The 26,126-nt window shown below is 31.4% G+C and overlaps 1 protein-coding gene and 1 long non-coding RNA gene across 2 annotated transcripts; both read right to left on the bottom strand.

Annotated features, from left to right (window-relative positions):
* Window positions 1–1,083: 1,083 nt before the first annotated feature.
* Window positions 1,084–24,104, bottom strand: LOC127739403 (sodium/potassium-transporting ATPase subunit beta-like). The gene is made up of 6 exons (XM_052251157.1): window positions 23,923–24,104; window positions 18,420–18,560; window positions 18,028–18,135; window positions 17,341–17,522; window positions 6,397–6,513; window positions 1,084–4,595 (listed from the first exon to the last, which is right to left on the bottom strand). Exons 1-6 carry the CDS (start codon window positions 24,035–24,037, stop codon window positions 4,323–4,325), a joined length of 936 nt encoding a protein of 311 aa, XP_052107117.1. The 5' UTR covers window positions 24,038–24,104; the 3' UTR covers window positions 1,084–4,322.
* LOC127739422 (uncharacterized) lies at window positions 8,702–10,642 on the bottom strand. The gene is made up of 2 exons (XR_008000440.1): window positions 10,059–10,642; window positions 8,702–9,422 (listed from the first exon to the last, which is right to left on the bottom strand). It is a non-coding gene; the product is annotated as an uncharacterized LOC127739422 (long non-coding RNA).
* Window positions 24,105–26,126: the final 2,022 nt, after the last annotated feature.

The following is a 26,126-nucleotide window of genomic DNA, read 5'->3' as shown; positions in this document are numbered from 1 at the left end:
TTATGTTTATGTGACATTTGTTGTTAAGCCTTTCAACATAGATTCATTCATGATTAGTAAAGCAGGACAGACATTTCAGCATGTGAACTTTATTAAAATTTAAATGAACACTGAATTTGAGATAAATCACTGGTAAACAAAATCTATAAATGAACATGTTATAAGTTTACATGCCAAATATTCAACCTACAAGGAATAAATTAAGAGCTCCACGAAGAAATTCGTCTACAAAAGTTTAAAGAGGAAATGTGACATATGTGAGATGAACATCTACTCCTCCTATTCTTCTGATCCTCATACCAAGATGTGTTAATTGTCCATATATAGTCATCAGAAAACTAAATCTGACGACTGGAGCATGAAATCAGATGTCAAAAATGTCAGATTGATAGGTAATCCTTGCAAACAATTAACATACAGATTATTGACTACCAATCAACTAATGTTGCCAAAAACTAAACCCGTTGTGTGAAATTGAGGTCAAGGACATGGTCAGATTTATGCTGTCTACAACCCATCAACATACCAAAATTTGTTGCCCTATCATGTTAAGTTATGAGGAACAATTCTTATCCTGAAAACCTGAAAACTGGAGCATGAAATTGAGGTAAAGCTGATGACATTTGTCAGACAGGCAACTAATCAATGAATGAGATATTGTTGGTTATGCTGCTGAGTCAACTTTACCATGTTGTGTTTTGTATACTGATATTTGTCTTGTTTTTCTTTTCTTGCCATATCTGTCTGTTTGTTTTTGACTTATGAGTTTTATTATCACTTTGGTATCTTTTGCCAGTTTTTACAGTATTCAGAAACAAACCTGTATGTCCAGGTTAGTAAATATACAGTCCAAACAGGGTGCTCATTAAACACATACATGGAACTGAAATGAGTTATTTTAAAGTCTCATCTATGGGTTGGTGTTCAATATTTTTTGAACAATTAAAATGCAAGTGACATTCTAAAGTTAGCTCCATAGATAGCAACTTCATTTAGAAAGTGCCTTCCCTGTGTACCATTGTTTTGTAGGGAACATTCCAAAGACTTGAAGAACACCTTTCAGTCAAAATAAACACAAAGAAGTTCATTTTTAATGTTTTTATTGTATTTCTAATTTGTTAAACTTCATGTAATAAAAAAGTGATTTAAACATACCACAACTGACAATATATATTCACAAGTTAAGCATTTTGTGGAGCAGACATACTGCATACCTGTTATCCATCCCAAATGTTGAGGGAGACTTCAAAATGGAACCATATCTCCTTGAAGTATCACCCTCAAACACCTTTTTCTCTCCTTTAACATTCTCTAAAAGTTTTTATCATTCAAGCAAACTATTTTATAGGACCTTTTATTCTTGTCAGGTGAAATAACATAATGTATGGTTTTTGATAACATTGATATTAGAAATGTTCTTCTTTTAAACCATGAAATAAATTTAAAGTTGGCAAAGTAAATTCAAATTGATATCATTTGATTTATTTTCTCTTACATTGAAATTCTTCAGCTTTAATCACTTTATTTCTATTTTCTATTTATTAAACTAAGAAATACAATTCTTTTGTTCAAGAGAAGCTGTCATGAAAAATGCACTGTCTACGCTAAAGAAGAGATGGAATTGGAAAGTTCAATCTTAAACAGCTATTGGAAGGTTAACAGGTATGATACTATAATTTAGGCCAACATTCTTTCATTTTTAGATATGTAATACCCCAATCTTTAAAAACAATTTAATATATATCTATACTGAAAATATGCAAACTGTTTATAAACTATCAACTAAAAATTATTCTTGAAAGAATAAAAGGCATTTATATACACTTTTTGAAATTTAATTTAGTCATGATAAAAAAAAAAGAATTGAAATGCAATTTGAAAAACTTATATATGAAAGAGATTTCATGAAAGTCCTCCATCTTTTTAACCCATTAATAAAAAAATGTTGGCCTCACTTGTGTGAACACCTGAGAAAATACAACTTGAATCCTACTTTATCAAAAATCAAAATAAGACTAGAAACACATTAATTTCGGAATTTTTTTGAAAATGAGATTTGGACAAATTTAAAAACAAAAAATGTGCTAATTAAACATAAAATTTTGAATTCTAATACAACCAATGACAATTGAGTGAAGTTTAAGTAAAACAATGGTGAACAGAATGAAATCATGACAGATGATCATGAACTTATGTGCTATATTCAGATCAAAATTCAATTCGTAAATGATATGAAAAATAAAATAAGTCCTTTTCAAAATTGGACAAACTTTGTACTATTGCACTCAAGTCCTATTATTATATTAATGATTGCAAGAAATATAAATATTATTAACTGGTCAACCGAGTTTGAAATTTAAGCATATGTATAGTTCATGAAAATTTCATTTTAGATAATAATCAACACATCTTTTTTTTTCAAACAACAGTCAAATTAGATATAAAGTAATGAACATGTCAGGAACCAAGTGCTTAACATATTTTTATATTTATGATGTAACTAATTCAAAGAAGATGGTAATCTTTGATTTCTAATATATTTACATATTCATTACTTGTAGCTATTTTGACCATTATCTTCCTTTTTTTTATATTATAAACTTTTAATTCTTTTTTTTTTTAAACTTTTTTCGGGGTACTTCATTGACTGTATCAGACTACTAACACACATCCACACACATACTAACACACTTCCGCACACATACAAACACAAAATTAGGGAAAATTTCACGAACTATACATTAAAATAAAATTCTTTTCTTGAAACCAATAATAAATGATAGGACTAGATACTTCATAAACATAAAAAATTCCACTCAAAACAAAATTCTGAAATCTGTTAGGAGGCTGACTATATAAAAATCTAATTGACACAAAGGTTTAAAAATCAGATGTGTTGTGCTAAACAAGCTAGAACCTGTTTAACAAAACAATCCAAATCCAAACCCCTTTCTGTACATGCTAACTATTTACATTTATAATAAAAACTATATCCAAGGCAAAAAAATAAAAAAATAAAAGTTAACAATATTATAAAAACATCTTATTTCTTACACATAATTTTTTTACCAGCTGTAACTGCCAAATCTTCGGTTTAAAAATTACTTAACAGTTTACTGTAAATACATTTCAATCGTTGTCTCATTAAATGCACTGATTAATTTATAAGCTCTTCCATTTGTGGAATGGGTTTTGTTCAAAGTTACTTTCCTGAGTGGTCAGGGTTTCACCTCATATTGGAAATATGAATCAGTAAATGTACTGTTAATGAATTTACAAGTAAAACACAATCTCTCTCAAACTATGAAATATACTGTTTTCTTAAATCTAATCGAGATTCTGATTAAAACCAATCATTTAATACATTTTTCATACTGAGTATTAAATGCTATTAAATTGCTAACGATATCAGTGCTCTTTCACTTTTCAAATGGATTATGCTTCGGAACAACACGTAAAAGTCTGGTTTAGATTCAATCCTCACACTATCTAGAATCTACAGAATACATACAACATTTCTATTGCATACAAAAACTATTCCACTCGCATGGAATGTATAGAATCATTATCATAACATGTACATATATGTGTGTGTGTGTGTGAATATTACATTGCTGAGCATCAATTACAGTAGTCTTAATAAATACTTCCCATAATAAAATATAAATACAACAAATTCAAAATGCAGATAACAGATATTTGCATGGAGATTTTTTTATTTTTCTAAGATTTCATATTTACTTGTATATCTAATTTGCTTACAAATTCTAGATTGCATGAATGTCTAAGTTAAACAAAAATCTTTATGTATAAATTAGTTGCTCATCAACACCAAAGACAAAATATATATTTGTTTAACTGATTAACTACTGCACCCATTAGATACCAAAATATGTTGCAACAAAAACAGCATTTAACTTTCTTTTAACAATTCATAAAAATTACTTCATATTTCTTCTTATAAAGTTAACAGTAGTCTGATGTTTACAAATATTTCCAACGAATTCAAAAAGGTTCTGATTAAATATATAGAAAAATAAAATGGAAAGGAAAACAATTTTACAATGGTGAGAAAATAACTGTTTCTCCCCTTCCAATCATTGAAAGCTTCTGCTATAGCTAGCTTTATTCAGTATTTAATTTGTTTTTTTTTTTTAACTTTTTATATTAGCTTGCTCATATTGTAAAAGCCTTTACATTTTCTTTTTTTTAAATCTACAATTACTGTTTTTATAAATGAATCCTTTAAAATATCTTCCATAGAGATGACTCAAATTTAGTTTTCAAACCTCCCCCCAATTTGTACCTAAATTTATTTATAATTATTTTCCCACAGAGGACACATTCCTTGGGCCAATATCTACCATCATTTCAAAGTGAACAGCTCCATCTAATTCCAACTTGTCATATTTAATATTTCTGGCATAAGCTCTACATTCAATCATAAGTAGAGTCTGGACTTTAGGGGCCTTAAATTTGACCATGACTATTGGAGAAAGATATCCTTCCTGGTTCTTGTATGGAAAATACTTGTATGCAAGTCCACCAGATGGCAGATACATGACATCTCCAAGGTTATCAACATCAGCTGGATTCTGTAAAAATAAACATAAGGTCAGGTAAGAAATATAAACTCAATAAAATGCTTCGCTGAGAGCAGCCTTATATGACCGCAGAGGTCGAACCCTGAACAGTTTGGGCAAATTTGGACACAATATTCAAGCTTGATACTGTCTGAATTTGGATTGTGATCAAATTTTTGACATAATATAGGTTTCTGACACAAAATATATGTGGTCAAAGATCTTACAAATATATTGCGCAATACTGTCGATTGAAGATTTCTTCTTGAAACTTTTCAAAAATTCACGAAATTTGAAAAATTTTGAAAAAAAATATGAATCCCTTAAAAGAAATTGGAAAAAAAATCCCCTCCCCCACCCCAATTTTTTGAAACCCCCCTTGGAGCAATAACCCCAAAACTCAATCCCAACCTTTCCTTTTGTAGTATAGAACATTGTAGTACAATTTCAGAGAGATCCATACACTTTAACACAAGTTATTGTCTGAAAACTAGAAAAATGCTTGTTTTTGGCCCCTAATTCCTACATGTTTGGGGCAATTAACCCCAAACTCAATCACAGCCTTCCCTTTGTTATATGGAACCTTGTGGTACAATGTTAGAGAGATCCATACACTTACACACAAGTTATTGTCTGGAAACTAGAAAAATGCTTGTTTTTGGCCCCTTTTTGGCCCTTAATTCCTAAACTGTTGGCCCCATAACCCCTAAAATGAATCCCAACCTTCTACTTGTGGTATTAAACATTGTGGTACAATTTCAGAGCAATCAAAATACTTATACACAAGTTATTATCCTGAAACTAGAAAAATGCTTGTTTTGGGCCCCTAATTCCTAAACGGTTGGGACCATCATCCCCAAAATCAATCCCAACCTTCCTTTTGTGGTATTAAACCTTCTTAAAAAATTTCATAGAGATCCATTTACTTAAACTAAAGTTATTGTCCGGAAACCAATGTGTCTTCGGACGACGACGCAGACGACAGCATACCATTATACGATCCTAAAAAAATTTTTGCGGTTGTATAAAAAGAATTAAAAAAGACTTCTTTCTATTTTACAGATATAGCTTAACATCACTGAAAAGGTTAATGACAAATGAAGTCTACCCAATTAACACCTGTGCCTCCAAGAAGTTTGAAAATTTTGAAAGTTTGAAACATAATCAGGTACTGCACTAACCTCCAAAATGTATTCCCCCGGAAAATTACCAGCATCCAATTTTTGTCACCAGATTTAAAATATTTGCCCAAAGTTCCATGTATCCCCCTCTTTTCAGACAAGTATCAAATTTATTGTGCTTCATATGAAGTTAATTCATACATACAAGACATTAAATATTGTACCAAAGGTTTCCTTGTTCATTGTTAAACTGGTGGAAAAGACTTTTCAACTTAAGTAGCAAGCACACTAGCACATGGATGATCTTCAACTTTAAAACCAAAAGTGATACCTAATAACCTTAAAGTAATTGCAAAACATTCATTTTGCTTAAAAAAACAAAAACTAGTACCACCTTTCAAATTATCGTTATAACTTCCAATTTTCCCTAGAGGGTCAAAATGACAATTGAACTGATGATAAACAGGTACATTTTTGGGTCAATCAGTTGGTAATTTGTTTACACAACAATAAGGGGCTATGACATTTGAATTGTCGAATGATCAAAAGAAGTCATAAATAAATGAACCTGTATATTTATCTATAATTCTTACAATACTATACTGAATCATGTACAATGGCAACTTCATTTAATAAAACAGAGAGGAAACTCCATTGTTATACCCTCACTATGAATATCTTATTTGACCCACCTGTCCTGAACATTTCACTGTGACCATATAATCTTTGTACAAGCCTTTAATTGCTGCTGGAAGGGCAGCAGTATCATTCAGTGTATCCGAATAGGCCTCAGGCTGCCATCCATAAACCTTCAGAAAAAAAGAACAATATTTCAAACTAATGTCTGCAAATCGTTTTCACAGGTTAGGCAAAACAATGAAACAAACTCCAGAATAGAGGGATTTGACAAATTAAATGTCTCACATATTGAAATAAAATGCTCCGCAGGGCGCAGCTTGATACGACCACAGAAGTCGAACCCTGAACAGTTGGGGCAAGTATGGACACAACATTCAAGCTTGATACAGCTCTGAATTTGGATTGTGATTAAATATTTGACACAGCATAGGTTTCTGACACAGAATGAATGTGGTCTAAGAACTTAAAAATTTTAAATTGGACATTCACCTATTATGGTCCAATATCCAAAATCTAAATACATGGTTAGATTCAGCATATCAAAGAACCCCATATATTCAATTTTTGATGAAATCAAACAAAGTTTAATTTTGGACCCTTTTGACCTCAATGTGGACAAAATTGATAATGGGGCCCAAAAATCAAAAATCTAAATACATGGTTAGATTCAGCATATCAAAGAACCCCATATATTCAATTTTTGTTGAAATCAAACAAAGTTTAATTTGGGACCCCAATTTGGACCAACTTGAAAACTGGGCCCATAATCAATAAAATGCTTCGCTGGGCGCAGCTTGATACGACCGCAGAGGTCGAACCCTGAACAGTTGGGGCAAGTATGGACACAACATTCAAGCTTGATACAGCTCTGAATTTGGATTGTGATTAAATATTTGACACAGCATAGGTTTCTGACACAGAAAGAATGTGGTCTAAGAACTTCAATTTTTTTAATTTACCTATAATGGTCCAATGTCCAAAATCAAAATACATGGTTAGATTCAGCATATCAAAGAACCCCATATATTCAATTTTTGTTGAAATCAAACAAAGTTTAATTTTGGACCCCAACTTGGACAAACTTGAAAACTGGTCCCATAATCAAAAATTTAAACACATGTTTAGATTCAGCATATCAAAGTACCCCAGGAATTCAATTTTTGTTAAAATCAAACTAAGTTTAATTTTGGACCCTTTGGACCTTAATGTAGACCAATTTAAAAAACGGGACCCAAAATTAAAAATCTAAAAACACAGTTAGATTTGGCATATCAAAGAACCCCAATAATTCAATTTTTGATGAAATCAAACAAAGTTTAATTTTGGACCCTTTTGACCTCAATATGAACCAATTTGATAGCGGGCCCACAAATAAAAAATCGAAATACAGGGTAAGATTCAGCATATCAAAGAACCCCATATATTCAATTTTTGTTGAAATCAAACAAAGTTTAATTTTGGACCCCAATTTGGACCAACTTGAAAACTGGGCCAAAAATCTAAAATCTAAATACATGTTTAGATTCAGAATATCAAAGAACCCCATATATTCAATTTTTGTTGAAATCAAACAAAGTTTAATTTTGGACCCCAATTTGGACCAACTTTAAAACTGGGCCAAAAATCTAAATACATGTTTGGATTCAGCATATCAAAGAACCCCAAAAATTCAATTTTTGTTAAAATCAAACTAAGTTTAATTTTGGACCCTTTGGACCTTAATGTAGACCAATTTAAAAAACGGGACCCAAAATTAAAAATCTAAATACACGGTTAGATTTGGCATATCAAAGAACCCCAATAATTCAATTTTTGATGAAATCAAACAAAGTTTAATTTTGGACCCTTTTGACCTCAATATGAACCAATTTGATAGCGGGGCCCACAAATAAAAAATTCTAAATACATGGTTAGATTCAGCATATCAAAGAACCTCATATATTCAATTTTTGTTGAAATCAAACAAATTTTAATTTTGGACCCCAATTTGGACAAACTTGAAAACTGGGCCAAAAATCAAAAATCTAAATACATGTTTAGATTCAGCATATCAAAGAACCCCATATATTCAATTTTTGTTAAAATCAAACAAAGTTTAATTTTGGACCCTTTGGACCTTAATGTAGACCAATTTGAAAACTGGACCCATAATTAAAAATCTAAATACACGGTTAGATTCGGCATAACAAATAAATAAATGTGGTCAAAGATTTTACAAATCTAATGCGCCATACTGTGCAATTAAAGATTACTTCTTGAAATTTTTCAATATTTGAAATTTGAAAAAAAAAACAATATTTGAAGAATAATTCTTTTTAATTTCTGAAATCTGAAATGAGAAAAAATTGACCCCCACAATTTCTTTTTACCCCCCCCCCCCCCCCCCCCCTTTCCCCTAAAAAATTCTTTCCCTCAAGATATGGTCATAATCTCAATTCAAATTTCCAATGGAATTTGCAGCCATAATTACCCATTTAAATTTACCATAGTGCTAACTTAATCTATTTTATAATAGAATTTAAAATATAGTGTCAAATCTTTCATATGGATTTTTTTGTAAAAAAAAAAGATGCAACATTTGCAGATATTTTTACTGGTCTTCCTTTATAAATCTGCATTTCTTTAAACATAATTTAAAAGCAGTGTAAGGGAAGTAACCAAAACGTTGTATTTGGATTACCTCCCTTACACTGTTTTAAATTATCTTAATTGTTCATTAACCATTACTTTATACATAATTTAATAGCAGTGTAAGGGAGATAATTTCAATGATGTATTTGATTTATCTCCCTTACACTGCTTTAAATTATGTTTTGTACTAAAGTATTTGTCCATTAACCAGGACAACCTTGTTTTTCCCCCTTTTTTGCCCCTAATTCTTAAACGGTTTGAGCCATAACCCCCCAAACCAAATCCTAACCATCCCTTTGTGGTATGGAAACTTGTAGTATAATTTCAGAGAGATCCATACACTGTTCCACAGTTATTGTCTGGAAACAAAAAAATGCTTATTTTTGGCCCCTTTTTGGCCCCTAATTCCTTAACTGTTGGTACCATAACCCCCAAAATCAATCCCCACCTTCCTTTTGTGGAATTGAACCTTATGGTAAAATTTCACAGAGATCCATTCACTTAAACTAAAGTTAGAGTGCGAAAACTAATGCGTATTCGGACGACGACGACGACGACGCCGGACGACGACGACGACGACACCAACGTCATACCAATATACGACCACAAAAATTTTTTTGCGGTCGTATAAAAATCTCAGAGAGATCCATACACTTGAACACAAGTTATTGTCTCGAAACTAGAAAAATGCTTATTTTTGGCCCCTTTTTGGCCCCTTAGTCCTAAACGTTTTGGGCAATTACCCCCAAACTCAATTCCAGCTTTCCCTTTGTGATATGGAACCTTGTAGTACAATTTCAGAAAGATCCATACACTTACACACAAGTTATTATCATGAAACTAGAAAAATGCTTGTTTTTTGCCCCTTTTTTGGCCCTTAATTCCTAATATTTTGAGGCAATTACCCCCAAAATCAATCCCAGCATTCCCTGTGTGATATGGAACCTTGTGGTATAATGTCAGAGAGATCCATACACTAACACACAAGTTATGTCTGGAAGTTACAAAATTGCTTATTTTTGGCCCCTTTTTGGACCCTTATTCCTTAACTGTTGGTACCATAACCCCCAAAATCAATCCCAACCTTCCTTTTGTGGTATTGAACCTTATGGTAAAATTTCATAGAGATCCATTCACTTAAACTAAAGTTAGAGTGCGAAAACCAATGTGTCTTCGGACGACGACGACGCCAACGTCATACCAATATACGACCGTTGCGGTCGTATAAAAAATAGCTATACAACATGTTGTATCCTTTTTTTAATATATGATAGTCTTAAAAGCAGCTATATACATTTCTAAACAAGCATTCTGAGAGTATTGCATGGCAATACATAGTCACCTACCAGGTAAAAATTCATTTTACTGGAACAAAATGTTAACTTTTTCTATAACTTGTCATGGTGTAAACAAAAAGTAAATATCATGTCAATATCTTCAAGCATGACTAAAAACAGTTTGGAAAACTGATTATATGAGTGAAAATAAAATGCTTCGCTGGGGCGCAGCTTGATACGACCGCAGAGGTCGAACCCTGAACAGTTGGGGCAAGTATGGACACAACATTCAAGCTTGATACAGCTCTGAATTTGGATTGTTATTAAATATTTGACACAGCATAGGTTTCTGACACAGAAAGAATGTGGTCTAAGAACTTGAATTTTTTTAATTTACCTATTATGGTCCAATGTCCAAAATCAAAATACACGGTTAGATTCAGCATATCAAAGAACCCCATATATTCAATTTTTGTTAAAATCAAACAAAGTTTAATTTTGGACCCCAACTTGGACAAACTTGAAAACTGGGCCCATAATCAAAAATCTAAACACATGTTTAGATTCAGCATATCAAAGAACCCCAAGAATTCAATTTTTGCTAAAATCAAACTAAGTTTAATTTTGGACCCTTTGGACCTTAATGTAGACCAATTTAAAAAACGGGACTTAAAATTAAAAATCTAAATACACGGTTAGATTTGGAATATCAAAGAACCCCAATAATTCAATTTTTGATGAAATCAAACAAAGTTTAATTTTGGACCCTTTTGACCTCAATATGAACAAATTTGATAGGGGGGCCCACAAATAAAAATTCTTAATGCATGGTTAGATTCAGCATATCAAAGAACCCCATATATTCAATTTTTGTTGAAATCAAAAAAAGTTAAATTTTGGACCCCAACTTGGACCAACTTGAAAACTGGGCCCATAATCAAAAATCTAAACACATGTTTAGATTCAGCATATCAAAGAACCCCAAGAATTCAATTTTTGTTAAAATCAAACTAAGTTTAATTTTGGACCCTTTGGACCTCAATGAAGACCAATTTAAAAAACGGGACCCAAATTAAAAATCTAAAAACACGGTTAGATTTGGCATATCAAAGAACCCCAATAATTCAATTTTTGATGAAATCAAACAAAGTTTAATTTTGGACCCTTTTGACCTCAATATGAACCAATTTGATAGCGGGGCCTACAAATAAAAAATCTAAATACATGGTTAGATTCAGCATATCAAAGAACCTCATATATTCAATTTTTGTTGAAATCAAACAAAGTTTAATTTTGGACCCCAATTTGGACCAACTTGAAAACTGGGCCCATAATCAAAAATCTAAATACATGTTTAGATTCAGCATATCAAAGAACCCCATATATTCAATTTTTGTTGAAATCAAACAAAGTTTAAATACTGGACCCTATCTTGGACCAACTTGAAAACTGGGCCCATAATCAAAAATCTAAACACATGTTTAGATTCAGCAAATCAAAGAACCCCAAGAATTCAATTTTTGTTAAAATCAAACTAAGTTTAATTTTGGACCCTTTGGACCTCAATGTAGACCAATTTAAAAAACAGGACCCAAAATTAAAAACCTAAATACACGGTTAGATTTGGAATATCAAAGAACCCCAATAATTCAATTTTAGATGAAATCAAACAAAGTTTAATTTTGGACCCTTTTGACCTCAATATGAACCAATTAGATAACGGGGTCCACAAATAAAAAATCTAAATACATGGTTAGATTCAGCATATCAAAGAACCCCATATATTCAATTTTTGTTGAAATCAAACAAAGTTTAATTTTGGACCCCAATTTGGACCAACTTGAAAACTGGGCCAAAAATCAAAAATCTAAATACATGTTTAGATTCAGCATATCAAAGAACCTCATATATTCAATTTTTGCTAAAATCAAACAAAGTTTAATTTTGGACCCTTTGGACATTAATGTAGACCAATTTGAAAACTGGACCCAAAATTAAAAATCTAAATACACTGTTAGATTCGGCATAACAAATAAATAAATGTGATCAAAGATTTTACAAATCTAATGCGCCATACTGTGCAATTAAAGATTACTTCTTGAAATTTTTCAATATTTGAAATTTGAAAAAAAAATAATATTTGAAGAATAATTCTTTTTAATTTCTGAAATCTGAAATGAGAAAAAATTGGCCCCCCACAATTTCTTTTTATTCCCCCCCCCCCCCCTTTTTCCCCCAAAAAAATTCTTTCCCTCAAGATATGGTCATAATCTCAATTCAAATTTCCAATGGAGTTGGCAACCATAATTACCCATTTAAATTTACCATAGTGCTAACTTAATCTATTTTATAATAGAATTAATAAAAATATAGTGTCAAATCTTTCATATGGATTTTTTTGTAAAAAAAAAAGATGAAAACATTTGCAGATATTTTTACTGGTCTTCCTTTATAAATATGCATTTCTTTAAACATAATTTAAAAGCAGTGTAAGGGAAGTAACCAAAACGTTGTATTTGGATTACCTCCCTTACACTGTTTTAGATTATCTTTATTGTTCATTAACCATTACTTTATACATAATTTAAAAGCAGTGTAAGGGAGATAATTTCAATGATGTATTTGATTTATCTCCCTTACACTGCTTTAAATTATGTTTTGTACTAAAGTATTTGTCCATTAACCAGGACAACCTTGTTTTTCCTCCTTTTTTGCCCCTAATTCCTAAACGGTTTGAGCCATAACCCCCCAAAGCAAATCCTAACCATCCCTTTGTGGTATGGAAACTTGTAGTATAATTTCAGAGAGATCCATACACCGTTCCACAGTTATTGTCTGGAAACTAGAAAATGCTCATTTTTGGCCCCTTTTTGGCCCCTAATTCCTTAACTGTTGGTACCATAACCCCCAAAATCAATCCCAACCTTCCTTTTGTGGTATTTAACCTTATGGTCAAATTTCAAAAAGATCCATTCACTTAAACTAAAGTTAGAGTGCGAAAACCAATATGTATTCGGACGACGACGCTGGACGACGACGACGACGACGGACGACGACGACGACGACGACGCCAACGTCATACCAATATACGACCACAAAATTTTTTTGCGGTCGTATAAAAACATTAGATATGATTAATAGTTCTCTAAAATTAGATATGATGTAATTCAGTGTATATCTTTTTTTCAAATTATAATCAAATATAATTAATAGTTCCAAATATTCTTTCTTTCATTTGTCACAAACTAATATAGATTTGTAACTTATCTATAAAATGTCAACAACTTTTATCTACACAATGTAATGTATTGAAATATATACCTTAATAAAAATAGATTATTATCTAATTAAAGGATTTCTCTTCATAATTTTTTTTTTATTTATATATATATATATATATAGCATTCAGAAAATTAGTTTAAACAAACCGGCCAAAAAATTCTTCAAATAATTTAACAAAGAATGCTTTTAAAAAATGAGTTATCTCCCTTTGTACAGAAATATGGTTTAACATAGTACTCTAACATTAGATATGGTCCAGAGTTATGGTCCATAACTCTTGACTAAATCATCAGACCAGAACAAGATTCGAACTCGATCTATAACTTGTCATGATAAAACTATATAACAAATATCAAATCAATATCTTCAAGAACTAAGAAAAAAAGTGTGGAAAGCTGATTTGCCGGACTGACGGATGGACAGACGGACAGATGGACAGACGGAAAACCTAAAGTCCCCTTCGACTTCGTCGGTAGGGGACTAATAAATGAAGAATGTACCCATGGGACACAGATGTAATGCAAAAAGGGACATTACTCAAGAATGATAAAAGAGACACAACCCAAATTTGAACTTGATTCTGTGTTTTGTGGTAATAAGCATTGTGTATAAGTTTCCTAACTTTTGGTTGAGGGAAACTTAAGTTAGAGAATGGAAACTAATTATGGGATGTACATACGGACAAGGGTAACATTAAATGTCACCTCCGCACGACGAATAATAACTAGATGCAGAAAAAACTTAGCAAAACAAGAATGTATGTCCATGAAACACTATGTCCTGCTCCCACTATTACACAGGCTGAAACCCAGTTGAAATTAAACAAAAGAAATGAAACTCTTTGTTAGAGAAGGTAAAAAAGGCCAAGTTGGTAAATTTGAATTGTTTACATCTGTTTCTATGGGCTTTAAAAGTTTAATGAATGTGCCTTATTTAGGATTTTATGCGTCTTACGTATGTGTTTTTACTTAAATTATGGTATGGAGCTTCGAGTTATTTTTAAATTTTAAATTATGGACAAATTTTCACAAAACAGTCGATTGTGGTAGGTGCAAATACATGTGGATCTTTTTTGTGCATAAGTATAAATTCCACCCAAAAAAATTCCAAAGAAAGATAATAGATTGATCTTTATAAAGCATTAATTTGCATCTCTGCCCCCGGCAACAGTTTTTTGGGAAAAAATCCCAAAAATACAATAATTTCATCAAAAAGAGAAAGTCGAGTGCACCTTTTTCTGTTAGGTGTGTTTGAGTTGACTATTCTGTCATGAAAACGTATAAAAGAAAAATATTTAATACATCATCTCGCTTCAGATTCTTTTATTTTTATATATTTAGGCTCTAGGTTAATATGATAATATTAAAAATTTACAGTACTAGAAAATGAAATATATGGGTCAAGTGAAATACCTTTCTAATGAGTCAAGACAACAGAGTAGGTGTGTTCGAATAACAATTTTTTACTAAAAGTACTTGACAGACTTTTCAAGTGGATCTTAAAAATACATAACTTCAAAAAAAAATCTTTATTTTTTGTGTGTGTTATCTAGGGTAATTAGTCTTCAACCTCTGAAAATTTTTAGTCTGCCCTTCCAAGAAATATTTAATTAGAATTTTTTTAAATATTTTTGAACTTTCAAAAAATTCCCCCTGACAACCGATCAGACAACAGTTTTAAGTTGACCAAATGCATAAAATTACATTAAATAATGCTCAATAGCTAGTAGATACATTTGTCTTTTAAAATACAACGGGCATATAAGGATCGTAATGATGCGTGGATAAATTTTTCAAGAGCTAAATTGACAGCGCGTCATCACTACAATGGCTTCCATTTTTACGATTATAAAAATTAGGTAGCGTAATGGGGAGATAATTTTGACGAAGTAGAATCCGGACTGTACATTTCAATGCTGAATGAACTGTGAAAGATAGGTCAAAACCCTTATTTGGCATATATAATAAACAACTCACTTCATGTTGAACACATGTACAACAAAAGGTTTCAAATTGATTTTACCATAAACTACCTTAAATCAAAACTTTAATTAGAACCTGATATAGGATGTGTGGACTGAGTCTAATAAAGGTCATATATCACAGCAAGCTTCACATATTTTTAACATTTTTTTTTAATAGAAAATAAGTTTAGAAACGTTCTTTCAAATCTTTGTTTTGGCTAAAAAAAACTTTTTGATAAAGGTTATCATTATAGTTTTTGTAGTATGAATTGTATCTGGAAAATTTTCAAATTAACATCAAATCACTGTTTATGCCTTTTCGTATATATTCTTTACAGCTGCCGATAGTGTGTAGGAGACAGCATGATTGCATAACCCTGCCACATGTTCATGTGCCAATTCCTAGTGAGGAAACTCTTTGACTGATTGCCTTAGTTAATTTGAGGAATTGCGTATAGACAGCAGATATTTGCTAACTCAGATATATCAGTGTTCTCCTCAGGCCCTTAAAGGACCGCGATGTATAATTTTCTACCGTGGTGGTATCGTTCTCGCCGCGATGTATAATTTTTCTCCGTGGTGCTAAAATTTTCGGTAAAAAAATCGTAAATCGGTAGTTTTAAACGCCTTATTAAACCTTTTCCGTGGGGTATAAAATTTCAGATGAAAATTGACCAGTTCAAACCAGTTCAATCCAGTTCTTACAACTAGATTGTTTACACCACGTGATCGATTTACCTTTTGAGGTTAACCTTGATGATTGGATTTAATCGATGTACATGATTCTTTTGTGTTTTAATTAATTAAGAGATCATAATTAATGATCAGATTTGTGAGGGACAAACAGACATTTGTTAATTAACTCTATTACTCCAGCCGTTGGTCATAAATAATTTGCGTATTTTAAACGTGTTGGAGTTACTTCCCCTGATTTAGCTTATTACAAATAAGTGCTCCTAAAATATTATCTATCATTGAAAATAGAAATAAAGTACAAATTGAATGCAAAATTATATAAGAATGTTACCTTAAGGATAATAACTTTCTTTGAACATACCAAAAAAATATATTGCAAATTATTTTTGATAATCATACTTTTATTAATGCACAGACATATTATAATAAATAAGTAGTATTTTCCAATTTGAATTTGATTTGTGTTAAAGTAGTCCCAGTCTTCAGATCCCGATTGGAACTCAGCTAGATATGATACATGGGTGTATAGATATATGATATATATTTACTCTTCATGTCTGTCTACCAAGTAATACAATAATGATTCTAATAATAATTGTATTATTGTGTAAAAGAATCATGTCTAAAGCTAAGGAAAATAGTTTTTAATTTACTAAAGGTTCTGCATTAAAATTTTATCTTGTTTAATTTACTACAGGTTCTGCATTAATATTTAATCTTGTTTAAATTTAATTGTTATGGTGTAATCTAACAAAAATGGAGAATGTGTAGTGTAACTACAAGTATCAGGACAAATTGGCTTGATCAAAATATAAAAAGTGACTTTAGTTTAAAGACTAATAGTGCTTTCTTTTAATTATTCTTAAAAGAAATTACCAGTAATTTTTTGACCCAAAGTCTACATAACACAGTAAACAAAACAAAGACAAAAAGGTAATGACACAAAAACTAACAAGAAAAAAAAAGCGATGCAACGCGACACAACATATTGTACAAATCATTTTGACACGCGTTACCCTGGTGCTATCCAAAAATCCTGGGGAGAACACTGTATATTCTTATGACTTAAAAACAATTAAAACATTATTTAATTATATATTTATAAAATAATTGATATATATACAAATTTCAATCTATTTTAATCTTACCCTGTTCAACTTGATAAGCATACATGGTTTTCCTTGATCATATCCATACTTAGGGTCAGCAGAGGGGTTACAATCTCCTAAATCATTTATGTCAAACTTACAAGCTTTATCATGGGCATTAGGATGTCTTGGAGAATTATCACCTGGACAATCAATGGCACCATCCTGGCTTCCAGTGTATGCTATAAACAAGTCAAGCAAATGGTCAAATTTTATCATCAATAAAATAACTTTTCAAAATGGTGTATTTATCTTTCAACATTGTTTTTATGTCTGCTACTCCAACTCTAGTTAGAGAGTAAGCCAGTGTAGGACACAGTCACATAATTTGATATAACCTTATCAAACTTGAAGAAAGTCAACTCTTATAGAATATAGATGTAGAATGTATACATGTAGTAGCTTTCTCGTATAACCATAGATATTAAAGTAGAAGAAAAGGACAATATAATATCTTAATATCTGAGTATGTCGAAAAATAACTTGGTTGAAACCATTCCATACAAGGATGAAGCATCCGTTTTTTATCTTCTGCACCAGTGTATGAAAACATTTGATCTTATATTGCAAAAAGTTAAAAATGATTTGTTGGTCCTAGCAAAGTACAAAATTTTCTAAAATTTAACACAAAAAAATCTATAAAATATGAAGGGGTTAGTATCCCATCAGTTTACTTTATGTACTCACGTTTGAGGAAGGTATCCAAATGGTCTATGTATGTCTGGTATGACTTAGGGTCAGCAGTAAATCTTACTAATGTTGTTTTTAACCCTGGCATTGGTCTATAACCCAAAGCTATAAAGAAATTCAACTTATGTCAATACAAAATCTTTATCACTAGTCTTGACTTGATGAAAACCCAGGTCCCTATTCCTTCTTATTAAGACTGGCAAGACTAGGAGGTCAGCATAAAAATAAAACCAAATTTGCCCAGGAAAAATTGAACTCATTTTGTTATCATTTTGTTATTTTCTATATAACAATGAAAAGTTTCAGGAAAGGATTCGTCTTTGTAATACATTAATCAACTTAATCATTATACTGTAGATTTTTGGCAGTAAATTATAACAAAAACTTACCTGGATTAGCTTTGAGAAGACTGTCTGCTCCCATTAGTCGTGGTTCTTTATCATCAACCAACTGATAGAAGATGGCTAAGGCAGCAGCAAAGAAACCAGAAAGACATATGTAGTAGATAACGTAGAAGAAACCAATTCCAGCTGAAAAAAATACAACTGACAATGAATATATATCAATTTAAAATGGTAAATTGGTAATGAAGCAAATTTTTGCATTTGATTTGCTAACATAGAATAATTTATAATTTTTAACTGCTATCATTCTACATGTATCTATAATTTCAACCTATCAAACCTATCACAATGGCAAGTCATCTTTTACATGGGACCCTCATTCATAAATCATGATTGTCCAATTGGTCCAATTTAGTTTTCTTGTTTGAATTGTTTTACATTTGTCATTTCGAGGCCATTTATAGTGGACTATGCTTTATGGGTTTCAATCATTGTTGAAGGCCATACAGTCACCTATATTTGTTAATTTCTCGGTCATTTGGTCTATTGTGGAATGTTGTCTCATGGCAATCATACCACATTATTAAATATGAAACCAGAAGTCTGCTCCTCTATATCATAAAATCAATCTAGCAATTCAATTTTGCATCTGTGTAACCTTTACGTAAACTTGGTTTGTACCCAGTTATATAGCTACATGGTATTGGTGTACAATATTAAATGACTATAACAAGACTTGGAAAACACCATTTCATTTTCAAGATAAAATGCTCTGCTGGGCGCAGCTTGATACGACCGCAGAGGTCGAACCCTGAACAGTTGGGGCAAGTATGGACACAACTTTCAAGCTTGATACAGCACTGAATTTGGATTGTGATTAAATATTTGACACAGCATAGGTTTTGACACAGAATGAATGTGGTCTAAGAACTTAAAAAAATTTAATTTACCTATTCAAACCATATCATTATTATTTGCTTTTATATATAAATCAGAAATAACCAATTTAAAATGGAAAATTTTAAAGAAAAAAAAAGGAAAAAAAAAATCCCTCCCCCAAATTTTTTGAACCCCCTTATGATTCATGATCACCCCCAAACTCAATCCCAGCCTTCCCTTTGTGGTATGGTACCTTGCAGTACAATTTCAGAGAGATCCATACACTTGAACACAAGTTATTGTCTGGAAACTAGAAAAATGCTTGTTTTTAGGCCCCAAATTCCTAAACGTTTAGGGCAATTACCTCCAAACTCAAACCCAGCTTTCCCTTTGTGATATGGAACCTTGTAGTACAATTTCATAAAGATCCATACACTTACACACAAGTTATTGTCCTGAAATGAGAAAAATGCTTTTTTTTTTCCCTTTTTGGCCCCTAATTCCTAAAATTTGGAGGCAATTACCCCCAAAATCAATCCCAGCCTTCCCTTTTGTGGTATGGTACCTCGCAATACAATTTCAGAGAGATCTATACACTTGAACACAAGTTATAGTCTGGAAACTAGAAAATGCTTATTTTTGGCCCCTTATTCCTAAACGTTATGGGCAATTACCCCCAAACTCGATTCCAGCTTTCCCTTTGTGATATGGAACCTTGTAGTACAATTTCAGAAAGATCCATACACTTACACACAAGTTATTGTCATGAAACTAGAAAAATACTTGTTTTATGCTCCTTTTTTGGCCCCTAATTCCTAAAATTTTGAGGCAACTACCCCCAAATTCAATCCCAGCATTCCCTTTGTGATATGGAACCTTGAGGTAAAATGTCAGAGAGATCCATACACTAACACACAAGTTATGTCTGGAAGTTACAAAAATGCTTATTGTTGGTACCATAACCCCCAAAATCAATCCCAACCTTCCTTTCGTGGTATTGAACCTTATGGTAAAATTTCATAGAGATCCATTCCCTTAAACTTAATTTAGAGTGCGAAAACCAATGTGTCTTCGGATGACATCGTCGACGAGGACGCCGCCAACATCGTACCAATATACGACCGCAAATTTTTTTTTTTGCGGTCGTATAATTAGTGTGGTGACCCCTGACTTGGTAACTTTTTTATTCAGGACAATTTGCAGGTGAAATCTATGCATAAGGCATCTACTGATATTATCTGTACATCAGACTGTTCATAAGTTGATACTTCAATGTGTTTATAACGTGCAAGTAAATGTTCTACACTGTTTAATTCTGTTAATGCACCTTTCACAATGTATGCAAGTTCCTTGAAAAGGCCCGAGACCACAATTAATGACCCCGCTTTTCGATGTCTACGAATATAGTTCATTGTTATTTATATGGTGTCTTTTTTCTTTATTTTTGTTCTCTGCCTTCCTGATTAATTTCTTATTTTTTATAGGGTGGACATGAAAGAAGAGAGTTAGAATAAATGTTTAGATGCATTATTTTAACTATTCAGTAGTGGGAATGAGTGATTAGGCCAGTTGCAAAAGGTAACATTTATAGTTTTCGGATAATCTCTCGACTTGTAGTATGGATGTGTTTTGGCTAATTTAATGACCTGCACAGAAGGGATTTTCCTAAAAGTTGGATATATTGTGAGACTTGTACTGTACATTACACATACCAAAAATTTGGAAATTTTCAGGTAAATTTTTTTTAATGTAAAAAAAGTTATTAAGAAATGACAGGGAAATTAATTGTGGTCTCTGGCCTAAGAGGTGCATTTCAGCAAATATTGAATTTGTACTTTGACATCTTCCCTGAATGATCTATTGGTATTAATTTGTCAAACTACATGGGAATAAATGATTTCCACTTTTATTTGATAGAAATTTTGTAAAAAAAATCACATTTCAGCTTACATGCCCCAAATTTAGCTTTTTCAGTTGTTTCAATATTTTTACAAAAGTAGCATGCTAATTACTTTCTCTCTGACATTATTATTTTAGTAAAATATATATATATATATATATATATATATTATGATAAAAAAATGTATTTCATCATAAAAAAAAACACAATATGTTTTTAAGCAAGCCAGATAAAAATGACATTTATTTTACTACAATACAATATAATACTAACAAGCAAGCTCTAGTGTTATAAACAGTTCAAGTAAATAAACATAATAACATTTACACAATTAATTCCTCCTAGACATACATTATACAGTATATTTGACTCTCCTGTCAATTCTTTACAATGAAGTTATGTAACATTACATTAACACAGAGATAATGAATTACCTGGTCAGTACAACAATTACATCACATGCCCTGGAGTTCACACTTAAAATTACAAAATAAATCTCAAATGCCAACATTCAAACCTTTGTTCTCAGACAATACAATTCATATTATTATCATATCTTTGTAATAATGTGATAAAATATCAAAATTTGATAATATCACAGCATGTTTTTAAGCTCTTATAAATCAATGATTTTCACCCAAAAAAAAAATGATTTTTTTGTGAAATATATTCTGCAATAAAAAATATCCAGACTTTTTAACAAAGTGTATCAAAATAGTCATTGTATCAGATAAGAAATTTTAACTATATAGATTCCCTGACATACATTTGTATTTCAAATTTTTCATCTTCAGCTTTTTTGAGCACTTTGTTGTCAAGGTTGAAGAATTAAATAATTAAAAGAACTATGGGGTGTTTAACGACATTGACTACCCATGAGGGCTTTGCATGTTTCATTTCAATATACTTCATTGTTATATCATTGTGATATCAAAAGTCATTTAAGATTGACCCGAAAAGTTATGACTATGAAATTGTTCCAGTATACAAAACAAACAAATGCACTTAAAAGGCCTTTAAATTTTAAAACCTGCACATATATAATTCACTCAAAAATGCAGCACCATGTCTTGAGGAACTAAGGTCCTGTAACTTACTTCTACAGTTAATGTATGAAATTAGGAAAATTTCAAATTTTAACTCAAATTATGTTTGAAACTTATTTAAATCCACTAGAACAGCATGTGCCAGCAGCCTAATAACTAAATTGGCTTTCTAGCTTGCTGACAAAAGGTTCTGGAATAGACTTCATGTAATTAAACTATATGTGCTTTATTTGTCCTGGAATTTTTTTTTAAAGTAACCACCTCCTTTCCAACTACTTTGTCAGGTTAGACACAACCCACCAAATGGGGAATAGTTCCCCAAATGAGTTTAAGGGATATTTTTTCAAGAGTTAACAAAACTTTTTTTTATTCCAAATTCATTACTTGTAAATGCCTCATGGAAAATGCAGCTGCTTTTCCAAAAGTTGGGAGTCCTTAACTGATATACAAAGACAATAGATTTAAGAAAATTATCATGACATAATTTTTGGGCTTGAACACCTTTAATACTGTCATTTGGCTATTTTTCCTATATTGAAAGTCCATAATTGTTTATCAAGCAATTTTCTACTCATTAAGTTTTCATTATATTCGAAGATTGTTTGAAGTATATTTGTTTGTTATTTATATAATTTTGTCTTCCTTTGCTTTCTCTTATTGTGAACATGTGTACATGTATTTATTTTACAAATTAATTTGATTGAAATATATATATATGACAAATTTAGACAAAAAATACTTGTTCTTTATCATCAGAAAACCAGAATGCTTTAAATTTGAGAGATAATATTATGAAAAATACCCAAAATAAGCTAGTGACAATCTAGTTGCGGAACCGTAGCTCTTAGGACCTTATGATATTTTTTGACAATTTGCGGACAAGAGCTACGGTTCAGCAGCTAGTGACAATCATGCTTCCAAATTTTTGGTACCACTGAGATTTAAAGCCAACCACAATATTCTTGTTTAACTGTGTAGTTTTATGTGAATAAGAAAAAAATGTAGAGGCCCATACTCATTGCATAACACTGCAGTACACGTCATATGCATGTGCAGATTTAAAATATCAGAATCAACATGAACTATACCTCAATAGTAATATTGAGAATTATCAAATCAAGAAATGTCATTCATAACTAAACAAGTATTTAGACAGATCAACTTTCATGTTCATTTATATTGTGTACACATCCCATGTATTAATCACATGAAAGTTTCTTTTGACATACAATTTACTTGCTACCTTTCTTTGACCTTTTGTGGTTCACTATAGGTAAAATTAACTGTTCAAGGTGACCTATTTGAAGTTGTCCTATCAAACATTTTGTCCAATATCAGGGTAACAATTAACAATTTTCAAAGCGATGATAAAAAATTATCTGTGATGTGAACATGTATTTAAACTTATATTTTTTTAAAAGTTTATCAAGGAAATGCATGGGCATGCTTGCAATCGGATTATCAATAATTTGGTTTATACCCCAATCGTGCCCCAAAGCAAGGACGATTTTACAAAGGTCAGAACCAAAGTTATATTTTAGTAGGAGTAAATATTAAATTTTAATCATTCAGGGGTTTAAATATATTTATTTTTTGCATGAAAGGACATTGAATTATTGAATATTTAAGGAAAACAAGCAAACCGGCATATTCAAAGCAAAGTGTACCGAAAGGTGCCAAGAGGTTTCGGATCTGTTAGGTAATCCAATTTCAGCGAACTTACCCCAGCTTTTAGCTCCTCGACCCATTACAGTTCCATCTTCTGTGTTGCAAAAGAACTTCCCACAGGCTCTGGCTTTGTCGCCTATGGTCTCTTTATGTGGTCCTTTATCCGCCATTTCGTGTCCTTGCTGCTCAAGATGCCAAAATACTACTGAAGCCCCGGATGTAACATTTGTACATTACCCACGTGACATTGACGTAAATTTATTCATTGCGAAATTCAAGCTAATCAATTATACATGCGCCCTCTGTCGGCCCTGTCATCGAGTAGTACGCGAACAACTGGATTATTCGGGATAAATAAAATTTTTACGGCTTGCAGTCTTGTTATTGACTGCTCAATAGGCTAACATGCTAAACAACTGATCTTTGAAAATAAACAAAAAATGCTACATAGAATTTTTTTCCATGTACATATCATGCAAATCAAATCAAATAATTTTATTGGTGTAAATTCCAATACAGGAATGATACCAGCTGACATTTACAAATGTACAAGTACAAAAATAAACAAAAAACAAAGACATATTTTCTGAGTTGTCTCTTATCATTGAGATTCTCAATGATAAGAGACAAATATTTTATAATATAACTGCATTGCGTATGTATGTAGTAATGTGAAATTGTGATTTAATGAAAAAAAAAGTGCCTCATGCCACGAAGAATAAAAAGTTATGAAACCTAGGACTAGTATACGAGGGTAGGAATGCCCGTTGACGTCAGGCGTCAAATGAGCCTTAATTTTCAGTTATCGTCATTCGTCAGATCTCATTTTGTAACTACCGTTAGCGTCTATTGGAGTAAAATGTTTATCGTTAACGTTATCCTAACAAATATATTCATGATCGTCATTCCTACCCTCTTATACTACATAAACATTATTGGTTTTAAAGAAAATAGTCGCACTGCTGATCACATTTTTACACTAAAATCAGTAATTGATCATTTTAAACAACAAAATAAAAAGGTATTTGCAGCTTTTATCGATCTTAAAAAAGCCTTTGATACAGTTTGGCGACTATGATTGTTTTATAAACTTTTGATACATGATATTCCAAATAGATTTTTTTTAGAATTGTTTATTCATTAATGTATACTGACTCAGTATGCAGAATCAAGTTCTCAAACGGACTCAGTTCGGCATTTTTATCTGAGCGAGGAGTAAAACAAGGAGATACATGTACTGAGCCCTGTACTTTTTAATTATTTATATTAATGACCTTACCAATGCTTTAAGCAGTTATAACTCTGATCCAGTTGTAATTGGGGTCTTTTCTTTAAATATTCTTCTATATGCAGATGATGTTGTTTTATTGTCTCAAAGTAAATAAAATGCTCCGCTGGGGCGCAGCTTGATACGACCGCAGAGGTCGAACCCTGAACAGTTGGGGCAAGTATGGACACAAAATTCAAGCTTGATACAGCTATGACTTTGGATTGTCATTAAATATTTGACACAGCATAGGTTTCTGACACAGGATGAATGTGGTGTAAGAACTGGAAAAAATTTAATTTACCTATTATGGTGGAATATCCATAAACTAAATTGTTTGTTAATTTCAATATATCAAAGAATATGTAGAATTCAATGTTTGATGTAATGTAATAAAGTTGAAATTTGGACCGTTTTTGTTCAATGTGGACCAATTTGGTAACATGTATAAATAATCAAAAATCTAAATACATGGGAGCCCATTTAAATACATCATAAAGGTATTAAAATAGAAAGTGACATCATAGTCATGGCTAAAAATAAACAAAAATCCTTAATCAGCAACATTTAAAGTAATATCTAAAAATAAAATTCCTTTGTAACCATAAAAGCCCATTTAAATACATCATAAAGATATTAAAATAGAAAATGACATCATAGTCATGGCTAAACATAGCAAAAAACCCTTAATCAGCATCATTTAACAGTAATATCTAAAAATGGAAATTACATCATAAAGGTATTAAAATAGAAAAGACATCATAGTCATGGCTAAAAATAAACAAAATCCTTAATCAGCATCAGCAACATTTTATAGTAATATCTAAAAATAAAATTCCTTTGTAACCATAAAAGCCCATTTAAATACATCATAACAGATATTAAAATAGAAAATGACATCATAGTCATGGCTAAACATAGCAAAAACCTTAATCAGCATCATTTAACAGTAATATCTAAAAATAAAAATTTCTTTGCAACCATAAAAGTAA

Source organism: Mytilus californianus, unplaced genomic scaffold (genome assembly GCF_021869535.1).
Source record: "Mytilus californianus isolate M0D057914Y unplaced genomic scaffold, xbMytCali1.0.p SCAF_4, whole genome shotgun sequence".
NCBI lineage: Eukaryota > Metazoa > Mollusca > Bivalvia > Mytilida > Mytilidae > Mytilus > Mytilus californianus.
The sequence above is the reverse complement of the archived record's forward strand: the minus strand, read 5'-3'. Positions and strand labels throughout refer to the sequence as shown.